Source organism: Notolepis coatsorum (assembly GCF_963971535.1).
Source record: "Notolepis coatsorum genome assembly, chromosome: 13".
NCBI lineage: Eukaryota > Metazoa > Chordata > Actinopteri > Aulopiformes > Paralepididae > Notolepis > Notolepis coatsorum.
In genome coordinates this window covers 65,337,049-65,354,548 of record NC_140177.1, presented here as the reverse complement: position 1 = coordinate 65,354,548, position 17,500 = coordinate 65,337,049, and the positions used below count along the sequence as shown (strand labels likewise).

Genomic DNA, 17,500 nt, shown 5'->3' with positions numbered 1-17,500 from the left:
AATTTATCTGACTGCTTGTATTAATTGATGAAAAAAGTAGCCATGTGCAGTAATATAGATTATAAAGAGGATGTATTATTGAGCTGCATCGTAGAATCGAATCGTGGACAGCTGAATTGTAATCTAATCTAATAGTGAGGCCAGTGAAGATTCACAGCTCTATTATGTACTATATCTATACTATCTACTATGTACTATACCTATACTACTACCTACTATGCTAATATGTCTAGTGTAAAGATGTACCCCTCCTGCTGACTTGTTGTACATGATGTGTAATTTGCTTTGGATGAAAATGACTAAATGTGAGAAGGACTGGAGGCAGAAAGTAGGCTAGTGGTGCAGTTTACCAGTAATATTGCCATACTGACAGTTGGAGCGTAAACATTTCCCAGTATTTTGACAAATGTTTTTACCTGGTAAAGGAAACCGACTCTACAAAACAACATCCATTTCATGCCCGTGTTATGGATTGGAAATAGTTGAATCAATGCGGCGTGGCATGGAGGCAACCAATATTTAAAGGTATTGAGATGCACCTGTATCTACTGTACCTTCATAGATTCTCTGAAGCTCTTTCCTTTTCATTGAGTGTCCCAATATGGTGCATCTGGGTAATGTAGAGGTCTAAGCACACGCCTACCACCACATAGACCCGGGGTTCAAATCCCGGTGTCGGTGGCACCTCTGGCTTGTTCAGTCATCCCTACGAATACAATGGTGCGTGTTCGCAGGTGGAAAGCTGGTGGGGTACGAGTCCTGGTCGGTCTGGGCGCCTGTTCAGCAGGGAGGGGATCTGGGTGAAATAGTGTGAACCTCCGCATGCGTTTCCCTCTCCCAGTGAAACTCCTCGCTGTCAGGTGAAAAGACAAGTCAAGCTAATGCACAGGGCAGTATCTGCACCTACATCAGGTTTTTCATACTGGGTTTTTCACACTGTCCAATTAAGCTTCAAGAAAATGCACTTTTTTAAGGTATTATGTGTCCGGCCCGCAATGTCATCCATATCTTTCATTACGGCCCCCTTAATTGAGTTTGATGCTCCCTGGTGTAGCCAGTTCATCCCTATTAGTAGTAAACAAATAACGACCCCTGACCCCTGGTTCTCTCTCCTCCCTTACCAGGAGGCCATCAACGAGATGAACGACGAGCTGCAGGAGAACGGCAGGGAGACGGAGATGGAGCTGCGGGAGCAGCTGGATCTGGGTGGGGCCAAGGTCCGAGAGGCCCAGAAGAAGGTGGAGGCCTCCCAGGAGACTCTGGCCGACTACCAGCAGACCATCAACAAGTACAGGGAGCTCACGGCCAGGCTGCAGGTGGGGGGGAAAACTAACAAACACACACATGCAGACGGACCACATTTGCATTCACATGGACACACACACAGGCACTTGTCGACTCACAGTCACAGATAAACACACTACACACACGGATCACATCCCACACGTTCAGACACAAGAGAATACAGACATTCAGACACGCACATTTGTTTTCCTCACAGCGCAATACATATAAATAACAAAATCATCAAATAACAAAACACAAAGAATCTATCAAATGTTTCCAATATTCGGGGCGCCACCACACACCACGTATTATACGCTTGTAGCGTAATCGCAACGTCCTGGGTTCGAATACGGCCCAGGACATGTGTTGCATGTCCTCCCCATCTCTCTCTCTCCCAATTTCTGAACTGTCCTGTCAATAAAATGCACTTAAAAAATTCGCTACCAAAAGATATCTTAAAAAAATATTAAGATATGTCCCAATATTGTCCAGGCCTATAGCCATGTAGGAATCCTATGTACAAAAACTACTCTTAATTATAGCTGCCTTGCAGCCATGAGCTAGGCAAAGAGGAAGATGTGCAACGTTTGGTGCTTTTTCATGCATGGGAAGGCATTTTTAGTAAGAAGAATATCGGCAAATACAAGTAACTGCTGTGTGTGTGTGTGTGTGTGTGTGTGTGTGTGTGTGGTGTGTGTGTCCCCCACTAGGACACCAACAGAGAGCTGACCAACCAGCAGAATGCAAACGCTGAACAGCTGCAGCAGCCTCCTGCCGAACTCTTTGACTTCAAGATCAAGTTTGCTGAGACCAAGGCCTACGCCAAGGTAGGGGAGAGGCACCTGAGACCAAGGCCTACGCCAAGGTAGGGGAGAGGCTGTGGGATGATCCAGTCCTTCACCAACTCCTATTCCTCTTAATGAGTCTGGTTCCGAACAGTTATTCTATCAATACCAAGCTCTAAATATCTGGTAATAAAACTATTTCAGATTTTTGATCGGTAGAGTCAATCCATGCTGCTCCTCATACGCTCCGGATAGTTGGCCACGGACCAATACAACATCAGTGGGTCGATACACTGTGGGGTCTGTACAAGCTGACAGAAGCTCACTGAAATCTACTTTGTATGCACTGTGGAGTGCATTATAGTGAGCCTCAGTCAGCTGATTGTCACCAATATCACCAATATTTTGAAAGGGAAAAAAACACTGCAATATTTTATATCTAAAGATTTGCAATGTTTTCTCAGGCTAGATTTAAGCTAATGTTAGCTAGGTGCAAACCTTGCTAGCTAATGTAGTTAACATTAGTGAACTTAAGTTTAGAAATGTTGTGTCTAATTTTGTTATTATGAAATTGTAGTATTTTTATCAAATGCAAAAAAATAAGAATTAAATCATATTGGCCATCGGCCACCCTGCACTCTAAATATCGGTATCGGCCATTGAAACACCCATATCGGTCAACCACTACAGACCAACATTATAATTATAGGGATGGCCCGATGTATTTTTTGTTATAGCAGTATTATAGTTCAGTTTACATTGCAGATGGCATTCGTTACATCTTTCTCAGACACTTGGTTCTAGTTCCACACCGCTGACATGTTTTAGGTTAGCATGTGACGATGACACCGACTCTGCTGAGAATCGGCTCACGGTTTTCGCCTCATCGCTTGGTATTTGCAATCGACCACTAGGAAGGATTATCGAAATTCCCCCCAAAATCATATTTATACTAAATATCTGCCGATAACGAGTGGCAGCCGATCGATCAGGATGAATTGGTAATATACAGTATTAAACATGTTATTTTCCATACCTAAGCGTTTGCTTGGTTACAGACTAACGATCTGTGTGTGGTGTGTCCAGGCCATTGAGATGGAGCTGCGGAAGATGGAGGTGGCCCAGGCCAACAGACAGGTCTCTCTCCTCACCTCCTTCATGCCTGACTCCTTCCTCCGCCACGGAGGAGACCACGACTGCATCCTGGTGCTGCTCCTCATCCCCAGGCTCATCTGCAAGGTATGCAGCTGTGTTGGGTGGTGATCCAGGCCCCCTGGTCCTTCAGGACCGCTGTTCATAGTGTTCCAGCCAGAGAGACTAAGGGGCCTTTCTCACTTACCTATTGGGATCGAATCACTGCTCCCGGGAACGGGGGAGGAGTGTTCTCACTCAGACGGACACACCCTTTTTTCGGATCGAACCGGCGCTGATTCGTTTTACCCCCCGCTGAACCTGGGACAGTTGGATTAGGTGCTTTCGGAATCGGGCCAGTGGGAGCGGGGGGCGTGACACTCACAACGTCGTTACTGTCATGCTTGCTTGAATTTTGGGCAGATAAAACCACACTGGACAATACCCACAAAAACGATATTTATGGGCAATTTGAGAGTTCAGACCTCAACCAAAAACAAGCATGTGGAACCTCACAGCTCAGTGGATGAAAACATGAAGCCACGTTACAAAGCACAGCACTTCTGGCTCGCATTAGGCCTGGCAATTTTTGTTTGCCATGCTATTTCTATACATTAGTTTCTTGTTTGAATGCATTTATTTCTATTAGACCAGTGGTGCCCAACCAGTCGGCCGTGGTCGACCAGTAGATCAATGACATGTAATATAATTGCCACGAGCGATGGGATAATGTTAGCTGCTAGACAGGCTAAGCTAACTAGCGTTAGCCGTTAGCTTAGCGTTAAACCATTGCTGTATACTATACTTTCTTGTTCGAATGCATTTATTTCTATTAGACCAGTGGTGCCCAACCAGTCGGCCGTGGTCGACCAGTAGATCAATGACATTCAATATAATCGATGCAGCAATGTTACTAGTAAAAGGCTAAGCTAACTAGCGTTAGCCGCTAGCTTAGCGTTATCGTTAAGCCTGCAAAACGCTCAAAAGCGGACTCTACAACACCATCCATTCGTGATAAAATGGGGTGGGTTATATTGACAAGGCTTGACAACAGAGGTTCAAATATAACTTCATATTTATTGGTTATTTGTTCATTTTATATCAGCATCCAGTCTCCGCCGTCGTGTTAAGACACTTCCTGTTTACATTTTCGAACGTGACATCATCGCCTACGGCAAGCGTAAACGCTCAAAAGGCAAACCGTAAACAGAACCGGAGCGAACCAAGACTGCAGTGTGTACACAAACTAGAGGGGGGAGAGGGAGGGGGGAAGTTTGCATTAGATCTCGGAACGGGCTAGAACGGAATGGAATGGAAACGAATATAATGAGTGAGAAAGGCCCCTAAGGATCAGCTTCTTCCCTCAGGCCATCAGAGCATTGAACACGGATCTCTCCACACACAAGCACACATGAACACACACATACACACACACACACACACACACACACACACACACACAACACACATTCTGCACTCGCTCACACACAAACACACCACAGGTCACTTTAAACACACAAGAAAAGGTCACTTTAAATGAAGAAGAAAAAAAGTCACTTTATAGAAAGAACTGTTGTGGTTCGTGTATAGTATAGTTAGTAATGGCAAGTATAGCATAGGGATATAGAGTAAAACTGTATATTGTATAGTAGTGTACATGGGACCCAGTGCCTTTTAATTCGTATCTAACATTGTATTGCATTTATCTCAGGACTTTTAACATGTCTATTTTATCATGTCTATTTAATATCTTTTACTTATCTTATTTACTATTCTTGCACAATCAAAGCGGGCATGGCCACCTGCATTTCACTGTATGCCCTGGTATGTATGTGATAAATAAACCTCTTGAATCTTGTTCTCATACAGTGTGGCTCACTGGCCATGTTTCCATTCAAGGGATGTAGCAGATTATCACTTGCTATTTGATTACAATCACCTGTTGATTGCTGTAGGGTGTGGGGGGGGGCTACCTTATTTTCTGACAATTGGGGATAATCTAAATGTAATTGAAATCGCAATATGGCCTAGTGGTCTCGATAAATATTATGCACCAATGCCTCCTCCTGCTTGAATTTGACCAAATTGGCCGAGATTAAAACCATGTTCTTTTAATTTATTTTGTAATTACACTAACATTTCAGTTTAGCTTTCTTTCACTAAAATGTTTTTTTTTCACATCTAGTTTTAAATTTTCATGTTAGTTTGAGTTAACTTTAATAACCTTGGTGTGTTTTGTGCTTGTGTTTGTGTGCATCTCTTCAACCTCAAAGAAGCTCGACTTGAACGACTTCTATGACGCATACCCGATCAGTCGCTACCAATGTGTCCGCCTGTCTGTCTCTCCAGGCTGACCTGATCAGTAAGCAGGCCCAGGAGAAGTTTGACCTGACTGGGAACCCGGTGGAGAGGACCGGGATGAGGGGGCCTCCAGGAGAACAGCTCAGCTTCGCCTCCGGTCTGGTCTACTCCCTCGCCCTGCTGCAAGCCACCCTGCACAAATACGAACAGTAAGGAACTGCACTACTGCACTCTTGTATTAAAGACCACAGTAACCTTAGACTCTATTGTTAGTAGGTAGAACAGTAAGGAACTGCACTACTGCACTCTTGTATTAAAGACCACAGTAACCTTAGACTCTATTGTTAGTAGGTAGAACGGTAAGGAACTGCACTACTGCACTCTTGTATTAAAGACCACAGTAACCTTAGACTCTATTGTTAGTAGGTAGAACAGTAAGGAACTGCACTACTGCACTCTTGTATTAAAGACCACAGTAACCTTAGACTCTATTGTTAGTAGGTAGAACGGTAAGGAACTGCACTACTGCACTCTTGTATTAAAGACCACAGTAACCTTAGACTATTGTTAGTAGGTAGAACGGTAAGGAACTGCACTACTGCACTCTTGTATTAAAGACCACAGTAACCTTAGACTCTATTGTTAGTAGGTAGAACGGTAAGGAACTGCACTACTGCACTCTTGTATTAAAGACCACAGTAACCTTAGACTCTATTGTTAGTAGGTAGAACAGTAATGAACTGCACTACTGCACTCTTGTATTAAAGACCACAGTAACCTTAGACTCTATTGTTAGTAGGTAGAACGGTAAGGAACTACACTACAACACTCGTGTATTAAAGACCACAGTAACCTTATACTCTATTGTTAGTAGGTAGAACAGTAAGGAACTACACTACAGCACTCGTGTAACAGCCACAGTAACCTTAGACTCTATTGTTAGTAGGTAGAACAGTAAGGAACTACACTATAGCACTCGTGTAACAGCCACAGTAAGCTTAGACTCTATTGTTAGTAGGTAGAACAGTAAGGAACTACACTACAGCACTCGTGTAACAGCCACAGTAACCTTAGACTCTATTGTTAGTAGGTAGAACAGTAAGGAACTACACTACAGGTGTTTTCTGTGCCTTCTTCACCACCTGTCTGGTGTGCATGTCCCAGGGGCTGATGCAAATGTTCATCTTGATCTTGTCTGATTTTTCAGCAGTGTCATGCATGAGAAGGTTTGCTTGCAGATCTAACTGCTGCCATAAAGTGTGAACATCTTCACTGCATGCTTTCTGGTGTTTTAGATAAGTGTCGTTTGGGAGGGCAGCATTCAAGTCCATGAGACTGAATAGAAATGGGATGTCAACGACAATGACACAATTAAGGTCTTATTTATGCATCCCCTCTTCTCTCCCAGGGCTCTGAACAGCTGTAGTGTGGCGGTGTACAAGCGGATGGGAACTCTGTACTCAGAGATGAGTGTCCACGAGCGCTCTCTGGATTACTTCATCGACCTGCTTCACAAAGACCAGCTGGACGAGACCGTCCAGGTGGAGCCCCTGACCAAGGCCATCAAGTACTACCAGGTAAAAGAAAAAATAAGCATATTATATACTGTATATATATATTATACAACAAATTGCAACATTAAAATACAACAATTGAATAATAACAAAGGATACACACTAATAGCTGTATTAGCTAGCTAGCTTAGCTGGTTGATGACGGCTACGTTTGCACTTGCTAATATTAGCCTAAATAAACGTGGCCGTATCTTAAATTTAACCTGACAACTTATTGCTAACCTTTGGATATAAGATAAGATATAAGAAGTTTGGTGTCCTATTAATCCCCTTTGCAAGTAACCTAGCCAGGTATCAATGGATTCCTTGTGATCTCTCCATATACTGTACTTCTACATAAACAATACCAGTTTTTGCCCTAGCATTGTTCGACCACTAGATGGAACCACAATACTTCCATTTTAACCTCATCTTAACCTCACTACTCTGGCTGTCTGTTAGTTTTAGAATGTATCATATTGATCAGATCATATTTAGCACATTTAGTTCTGAACCTCAGATCCTCAAGTAGGGCCAATTTTGCAGTTCCACCAGGCTTTGGAATACCTTTTGGAGCTCATCTTTTACTTCTCTTCTTAATTCACTGTTATTTTTTATGTTAAGCAAACAATGTGCTATATAAGTACAGAATATATAGAGAGCCACAGACACGCATTCACAAACCACATTCTCCAACTTTGAGAATACAATCTAAAGGCATGATGTTTACTTGATCGATTACAAAGGTTAATCTCATCTGTAACCAGGGTTTACAAAAAATAAATTCCCCCACAGCCATCCCAAACTACAGTTTTATTTGTCCCGAACTGAAGAACTGTCTCAAATCCAAAAATATTTGGTTGTATATGAATTCTTCAATCTCCTATCTAGGGACTGTCCCTAAATATGTTTTGTGCCGTCCCAGACACACATTATTATCATCCCTGGTAAATTGGGATACCCTTTAATTTCAAGCCCTGCCTGTAATTCATTGTTGTCCTTGTCTTCCAGCACCTATATACCATTCACCTGTCGGAGCACACGGAGAACTGCACCGTGCAGCTGGGAGACCACATCAAGGTACTGAGCTTCCTCAGTTTAGTTTATTAATATATATATATATATATATATATATATATATATATATATATATTACTAGACTATATATTATAAAAATAAACACACACACAGAGGACCAAGGTACGCTAAGCTTCCTCAGTTTAGTTTATTAATATATATATATATTAGTGCTGTCAATAGATCGTTTTTTTTACTAATTAATCTCACAATTTTCTGTAATTAATCTAGATTAATCTAGATACAAAATTGCATACCGTATTTCAATTTAATTTGTCTACTTAAGACCGAAACTTGTAACAGATATTTACTTGAGTAAAATCATGGAATTAATGTAGAATCAACACAAAGAAAGTATATTTAGATTCAAAGACTATTTTAATAGCTTTCTTTGATCTTTGAATACAGTTTCTCTCCTGTGAAATACAAATGTTCAAGACAAAACCATATTACACACTGATCCATATTTAATATACGACGCCTCTCCCCTCTATCTCTCTCTCACCTCTCAACCCTGCTCCTCTCTCTCAAAGACGGATGTGCCTTCACTCAACAAACAACAACAACCATCAACATTGACTCAGCTTTAATGACCTCTTTCTTATATCCGCGGAGCTAACAGAAATAAAAACAACCCAGGCCTATGTTAGCGTGCAGATTGGTTTAGACATTAGAGGATGATAATGTCTTGTATGAACTACCAGTAATATAAATAATATTAACAACAAAAATGTGTTCCATCTTCATGTCAGAAAACACACACAGAACATGGGGAGAGGGAGTGAGCACACACACACACACACACACACACACACACACACACACTTCAGAAACAAACATAGTATCAATGAGAGCATCAATAATACACCTGAGTGAAGTCTAGTAAAAAAAATAATTGTGAGAAAAAATAGTGGCGTTAATAGAATCGGGCGATAACGCATTAATACCGCGTTAACTTTGACAGCCTTAATATATATATATATAATATAAACACACACACAGGATCAAGGTACGCTAAGCTTCCTCAGTTTAGTTTATTAATATATATATTACTAAACTATATATTATAAAATAAACACACACACAGAGAGGACTGCACTGTGCAGCTGGGAGACTACATCAAGGTACTGAGCTTCCTCAGTTTATCAGCTACTACTCTGTCAGCGTATTTCAAATTTTACTTAAAGGTAGAATCTGTAATGCCGTCAAACAGCGACCTCTAGGCAAAAGAGGCCCTTCTGATACTGCATTTTGTTTACTTTTATTAGTTTGTGTCTGATGTGAGGGTTAAAGTTGAGTGGGGATAGCTGGTGAAGGAGTTACTACTGCTGGCCACACTTCAGGCTCCGCCAACAGTGGACTGGATAAACTCACACCAAACTCATGTTCCTTCCCACCCCTCCGCCTCTCCCCTCAGTTCACCCAGAGCGCCCTGGACTGCATGGGGGCCGAGGTGGCCCGACTGCGGGCCTTCCTGTCCGTGGGTCAGGAGAGCTCCACCCTCTCCATCCTCCTGAAGGACCTGGACACATCCTGCTCCGACATCAGACAGTTCTGCAAGAAGGTCCGCCGCCGCATGCCGGGGACAGACGTGCCGGGGGTACCTGCCGCGCTGACCTTCAAACCACCGGTACGAACCGTGCCGCACGCACACCTTAACATACACACCTATGGTGGACCCTGGCGCTAAGGGGGGGGGGGGGGGTAGAGCAGTCGTCTGGTAATCCGGAGGTTCCCGGTTCAACTCCCGGGCAGAGTGCCGAAGTGTCCTTGAGCAAGACACTTAACCCCTAATTGCTCCCGATGTGCTGGTTGGCACCTTGCATGGTTGCCTCTGCCGTCGGTGTGTTTAGTCGAGAAGGTCCCACATGCTAAATAGTCAGTGCGGACCCCCAACCCATAGACGTTCCAACTCACCGAATTACATTAATCCACCACAGTTTCACAATAATTACTGTGTTGCACTCAATATTTAAATAATGTTAGTCTAAATAAATGTAGACGGACAATGTATGTATTTTAAAATTAGAATGAACAGAGCAGTGTTGTTTTGAAACAGTGTGTGTTAGTTTGATTTATGCTGCATTTTATATTGATGGCCTTCTAATTTGTTTGTTTATTTATTTATTTTAAATAACAGTGACACTTTTCCTTTTGATAAGAAATCCAGCCATATTCCTTTCATTTCAAATACTGCACTTTAATTTCAAGCAGAAAACAAATCTTTCCATTAAGAACTGACAATCAGGCGGTTAGGTGGCGTAGCGGAGATTGCGTTCGTCACCAACCCCGGAGACGCTAGGATTCGCCTGTTCGAATCCAGCTCACAGCTCCGGGGTTGTCACCAGCTTGGCTGGCCGTTCACACTAATACAATTGGCAGTATTAGAGGGTGGGAGAAGCTGGCGGGGTGGGTCCGGGTCGTTGTAAACAGCGACTCCTACAGTTCGGTCGGGGCGCCTGCTAATCGCGGATAGGACCTGAGTGGGATAGTATCCTTCCACACGCTACGCCCTCTCAGAGAATATCCGCGCTGCCAGGTGAAAAGAAGCGGTTGATTGGCTGGACGTGTGTCGGAGGAAGCACGTGGTAGCCTCCACTCTCCCAGACCGACTGTGGGCGGTAAGTGCGCAGCGACCAGGAAGGGGATTGGGAATTGGCATAACGACTAACATTGGGATGGGAGAAAATCGGAGGAAAATGGAGGGGGAAAAAAAAAAAAAAAAAAAAAAAAAAACTGACAATCAGGGAATTTAAACATTGTTGACATTGTTTTTTTGTGTTCATTTTAAATAAAGGAAAGTCTAGTGCTGGTTGAGCATATGCATACTTTATGTTGATGGCCTTTGTCTATAATGTGGCCACAAAAATAGAAAGGTTTAATTATTTTGTTTGTTTGCACTAAGTTAACCCTTTATCTGCCAGGGATTATTCTGATCTTATACCCCTCTCTGCCACCACTGTAAGTCTATGGAGAAGTTCCCCTTCTTTGCAGGGCTATAACTTTTTAAATTGTATTGCTAAATTGACATTACTATGGCCCATTCAACGTCAAGTATCTATCGTTTAGGATGTAGCAACGTTCTACTTTTTCATTCACATATTCATACTAAAATACGGTCTAAAGTATAAATATGTTTTTATCGTTTTCTGCAGCATTCTGCAGAACGCGAGTTATAGCTATAAATACATATATTACATCATCAAATGTAGTTTGATACCGATTGACGTCATATTAAAACTTTCAATTGTACAAGGTCCTAAACGTCCTGCCTCATCATCTGCTGGTGACCGGAGGGGGGGGGGGGGTTTATAAGTCCGTTGCCGACGTTAAATCATTTATTTAGTATGGGCGATACATAGATCACAGCAGTTTATATGGATCATAATATTCAAACACGCTGAAACTTACCGCATCTTCCTCTGACCGTTGGGTGGTCAGCGTGGAGCAGAAAGTTCTCGATTATGGGATGTTGATATATGCGATCCATTTCCAGGTTGTATAATAGTATATACGTCCAAATCATGTTGTTTATCGAGTTATTGGTAACTGATCGCTGTCCAGTGTGTTGAGCTAGAGTCCCGCTAACGATAGCGAGTGCCCGGACCGAATATGGATGAGCACCACTTCCGGCGCGTCACTTCCTGTTTGGGCGATCCGCCGATCGGCCACCAGATGGCGCTCTTGAACCGTTGGAGAGTTGAGAGGAGATCAACAGGAGATCCCAAGTCTCTGTGGGTAAAATATGATTGCCATCACAGATTTTTGAAATATTGATCTCAAAGACGCCTTACGGCGTCATTGGCAGATTACGCATGGCGGAGAATGACGTGGGAACACGTCATTGCCGAATAAAGGGTTAATACTTTGACAAATGTAGCCTGTCAGTTCGGTCTTTGTGTGCCAAACATTATTTAAGGCAAACCGCTGTAAACCTTAATTTTTTTATATAAATGAGAAGCATGTTTAGTGAGTGTTACTGTAACTGAGGGGTACAATTCCCTGACTGTATTAATAAGTATGGTATCATTAAACCACTACTGTCTTATGTACATTACTACTGGCCATACAGTACACAGGTATATGATATGAACACCTCCACAATGATACGGTTCCACACAAATCTGGGTTATAATAATATTTATTAGCAGCAATGATAGTATATAACAATACTTTACGTAGGGTCGCGCTTATAAGGCGAAATAATGTGCGTGAGTAAATCAATAACGTAAGTCCATTATCATATTACGCAGGAGATAATGAATACCACCTGTATCTTAGGAATTATATCTATGGTACACTAGTAAGGCAGCGGGAGATAATAGTAGGGTCCCTCCGGTTGTAGGCCAGCAAGGGGAGAGGATTTGTCGGTAGCAAAGTCTGGATCAACGGGGACTCAATAAGCTCCTGCTACGGGAGACGGTACATTACTCCCTTGATCAGCAGACGAAAGCAGCAGCTATTCTCCAGTATGCAGCTCCGCATTGAAGAAAGCTAGCCAGCCTCGGGCGTCCTAGAGGCGGGCTCGACGATGCTCCTCACAGGGTAAATCCCACACAATTGTGGGTGTAGACGATTCTCCGCTCCATCAATTACAGGACCAAAGCAAATATAATCCAGCCGAAAAGGGATATGTAGTTGTCGGGTAGGTTATCCAGTGTACATGTCCACACGGTCCTCGTCTAGGGCTCCTCGGGTGAAGGCGCCAGGGTAAGCTGCCCAGCCTGGATAAGCACACTAGCTGGTACGAGGAAACGTTGGTGATGCTGGTCACTGTAGAACGGTAGCCGCACGATACACTATACATAAATAGACTATTACTGAATTAATAGAATAGGTCGAACTCGACGGTACAGCGTTAAACTCTGATACTTCAGTTATCAATTCGCACGCGGTCTCAATGCTCTATTTGGGGCCAAACGGGCCCTACTTCACCGCACGTTGTATCGTGGGGTGAGGCTTCACTTGGGTAACTCGAACTACTTCTGTATTCACCTGCGCCATATTTATACGTTAGGCGAACAAACTAGTACCAGCCTTATTCCTGTCTCGTATTCTTGCGCAGAGCCGTTCATGTCCAGGCAAGCCTTGTCGGTGACTTTGAACTAGACCCTGGGGGTATGGCAGTGGCGCCTAAGGGACTGCTGTCCAATAGGAGAACAAAATATTATGGTCTGTACTAGGTTAAAGGGATATTCCGTGTATATGTACAAAGAACACAAGGGATATCAGACGATATACAAATCCTATGCAATATATATCAATCAATAAATATATATATTCGGTTTAATCTGATCCTTCGTAACAGTTACATTTAATTTTTTTTAAAACAACGTACATCAAACCGAACCGAAAACCGTGACCACAAAACTGTGATACGAACCGAACCGTAGTGAACCGTTCCACCCCTAGTGAATGGGTAAAATGTGAGGAACAAATTGTAAAGTGCTTTGGATAAAAGCGCTATATAAATGCAGCCATTTACCAAATTTTAAGCTGCTATCTCGCAAGTAAACGTGATTCTTGCCAGTAAACACATTTCATTGTTTATGTTACCATAGTAACGCATGTCTCAAATTACTCTCTGGGCTTCTGTGCACACGCTTCATCATGTGTCTCTTCATTAGTCATTGCATCACCATTTCATCTCGTGCATGATTGGTCAATCTCCTTGTGGTCAAATGGCAGGGGGGGGGGGGGGTCAAAGGCCCATAAAGACATAAACCTGCAGCAAACACATTATTTCCTGGTCATTCTAATGGTTTCTATGGGGTAGAGAAGAGATTCGTAAAGGAGGCTGGGCCACGGCAAGTATATCATGTATTATATGGATTCCAATGATTGATTGACACGCCTGTGGTCCAATGGCAAGGTGGCTGAGATGCTGACTGAGTGCAGGCGCCAGCTGACGCGGGTGGTCGCCGTGCTCCAGGAGGTGGCTGCTGCGGGGGCTCAGATGGTCGCTCCCATGGCCGAGCAGGAGGGGCTCAACGCACTCAAACTGGAGGACGTCACCTTCAAGGCAGTAGATCAGGTGAGGTCACCCTATTGCAGGGACCCCACATTCATATACATTAGGAGCCCCACATGGATATACATTAGGAGCCCACATTCATATACATTAGGAGCCCCACATGGATATACATTAGGAGCCCACATGGATATACATTAGGAGCCCCACATTCATATACATTAGGAGCCCCACATGGATATACATTAGGAGCCCCACATGGATATACATTAGGAGCCCACATTCATATACATTAGGAGCCCCACATTCATATACATTAGGAGCCCCACATTCGTATACATTAGGAGCCCCACATGGATATACATTAGGAGCCCACATTCATATACATTAGGAGCCCCACATGGATATACATTAGGAGCCCACATGGATATACATTAGGAGCCCACATTCATATACATTAGGACCCCCACATGGATATACATTAGGACCCACATTCATATACATTAGGACCCCCACATTTATATACATTAGGAGCCCCACATGGATATACATTACATTTACATTTACATTTAGTCATTTAGCTGACGCTTTTATCCAAAGCGACTTACAAGTTCTGTACGACAAGACAGCAAGAAGGGTACAACTCTATCAGCTGAGTAACAATGTTCATCAAGTGTTGCGTGTTACAGTGTAGGTTAGTTTATTAGGACAAGTGCATGACAGTAAGGTTAGTCAGGGTTAGATTTTTTTTTTTTTTATTAATCATTTCAGATAGTGGTTGAAGAAGTGAGTCTTTAGTCGACGGCGAAAGATTGGACGGGATTCGGTTGTCCTAACTGGGATGGGTACATTAGGAGCCCCACATGGATATACATTAAGAGCCCACATTCATATACATTAGGAGCCCCACATTCATATACATTAGGAGCCCCACATGGATATACATTAGGAGCCCCACATGGATATACATTAGGAGCCCACATTCATATACATTAGGAGCCCCACATTCATATACATTAGGAGCCCCACATTCGTATACATTAGGACCCCCACATTCATATACATTAGGAGCCCCACATTAATATACATTAGGAGCCCCACATGGATATACATTAGGAGCCCCACATGGATATACATTAGGAGCCCCACATTCATATACATTAGGAGCCCCACATGGATATACATTAGGACCCCACATTCATATACATTAGGAGCCCCACATGGATATACATTAGGACCCCACATTCATATACATTAGGAGCCCCACGTTCATATACATTAGGAGCCCCACATGGATATACATTAGGAGCCCCACATTCATATACATTAGGAGCCCCACATGGATATACATTAGGAGCCCCACGTTCATATACATTAGGACCCCCACATGGATATACATTAGGAGCCCCACATTCATATACATTAGGAGCCCCACATGGATATACATTAGGAGCCCCACGTTCATATACATTAGGAGCCCCACATGGATATACATTAGGACCCCCACATTAATATACATTAGGAGCCCCACATTCATATACATTAGGAGCCCCACATGGATATACATTAGGACCCCACATTCATATACATTAGGAGCCCCACGTTCATATACATTAGGAGCCCCACATGGATATACATTAGGAGCCCCACATTCATATACATTAGGAGCCCCACATGGATATACATTAGGAGCCCCACGTTCATATACATTAGGACCCCCACATGGATATACATTAGGAGCCCCACATTCATATACATTAGGAGCCCCACATGGATATACATTAGGAGCCCCACGTTCATATACATTAGGACCCCCACATGGATATACATTAGGAGCCCCACATTCATATACATTAGGAGCCCCACGTTCATATACATTAGGACCCCACATGGATATACATTAGGAGCCCCACGTTCATATACATTAATAATAATAATAATGGATTGGATTTATATAGCGCTCTTCGTGACACCCCAGAGACCCCAGAGCGCTTACAGAGTCCATTATTCGTTCATACACAGTCATACCGGTGGTGGTAAGCTACAATTGCAGCCAGAGCTGCCCTGAGGCAGACTCACGGAAGCGTGGCGAATAATCATCGCCTACGGCCCCTCCGACCACCACCAACATTCATTCACATGCATACACATTCATACGAGGCAAGTAGGTTAAGTGTCTTGCCCAAGGACACAACGGCAGTGGGATGGACATGGGCTTGAGCGGGATTCGAACCACCAACCATTCGATCATTGGACGACCCGCTCTACCCCTGAGCCACGCCGCCCCACATTAGGACCCCACATGGATATACATTAGGAGCCCCACGTTCATATACATTAGGAGCCCCACATGGATATACATTAGGAGCCCCACGTTCATATACATTAGGACCCCCACATGGATATACATTAGGAGCCCCACGTTTATATACAGTACATTAGGACCCCCACATGGATATACATTAGGAGCCCCACATGGATATACATTAGGACCCCCACATGGATATACATTAGGAGCCCCACATGGATATACATTAGGTATTAGGTACAGTCTAAACTGTAGCTGGAGAGATGATATTGGAGAGAGTGAAACCAATCATTAGTCAATCTTATATTGTCGCATTGGGCTCAACTTGAGATTAAACAACTTCCCATTTCTCTCAGGGTCCCCGGACCCCTCGTCTTGAGATCAAGAAGATTAATACAAGAAAGATAAAATGAGACATCACCAATAGGTTATTAAGGTGATCTGTACTGTTGTTTAATGTGGTTGTGTTCCTTCTCTTCAGGTGTACGGCTCTCAAGGCCTGAACGCCCAGGAGTGTCTGCGTCAGTCCTGCAGCTCGGTCATCGCCACCATGAACAAGATGGCCACCGCCATGCAGGAGGGAGAGTACGACGCAGAGAAGCCACAGGGCAAGGTACTTATGGCAGTTTATTTATTTTTACTTTGTACTTGGAAGTAATTATACTGCATTACAACCTTGTTGGGGCGGGGTGCTTATACAACTTGTATTTACAGTCAAAGTACAGTCTCAGCCCAGAAATACTTTTAATTTAACAATCTGAGACAAACTTTTATAAAATGGCAAAAGACTAGGAAACAATATTTAAGGTTTTTAAAATTCGTCTTCCCACCTTATTTCTCTCTCTTATTTCTCTCTCTCTTATTTCTCTCTCTCTCAGACTCTTCCTGTGGAGCTGCGTGCCGCTGCCCTGAGGGCAGAGATCACTGATGCAGAGGGTCTGGGCTCTAAGCTGGAGGACAGAGAAACTGTCATTAAGGAGGTGAAGAAGTCTCTGAAGATCAAGGTAAGACAGCCTGGTTCACACCCAGAAAACCTGCGCTCTCTCTCACACACACACACACGGCTAGATTGATATTATGATCTCTC

At 43.3% G+C, this 17,500-nt stretch overlaps 1 protein-coding gene across 1 annotated transcript in view; it reads left to right on the top strand.

Annotated features, from left to right (window-relative positions):
- Positions 1-17,500, top strand: part of LOC311239679 (dynactin subunit 1-like) — a 75,885-nt gene that overhangs the window by 46,390 nt on the left and 11,995 nt on the right. The window contains exons 15-24 of the mRNA XM_084328081.1: positions 1,125-1,316; positions 1,998-2,114; positions 3,159-3,311; positions 5,553-5,713; positions 6,913-7,081; positions 8,069-8,137; positions 9,552-9,764; positions 14,007-14,168; positions 16,895-17,026; positions 17,292-17,417. Coding sequence (XP_084184207.1) covers positions 1,125-1,316; positions 1,998-2,114; positions 3,159-3,311; positions 5,553-5,713; positions 6,913-7,081; positions 8,069-8,137; positions 9,552-9,764; positions 14,007-14,168; positions 16,895-17,026; positions 17,292-17,417 — 1,494 coding nt within the window. The remainder of the gene's footprint in view (positions 1-1,124; positions 1,317-1,997; positions 2,115-3,158; positions 3,312-5,552; positions 5,714-6,912; positions 7,082-8,068; positions 8,138-9,551; positions 9,765-14,006; positions 14,169-16,894; positions 17,027-17,291; positions 17,418-17,500) is intronic.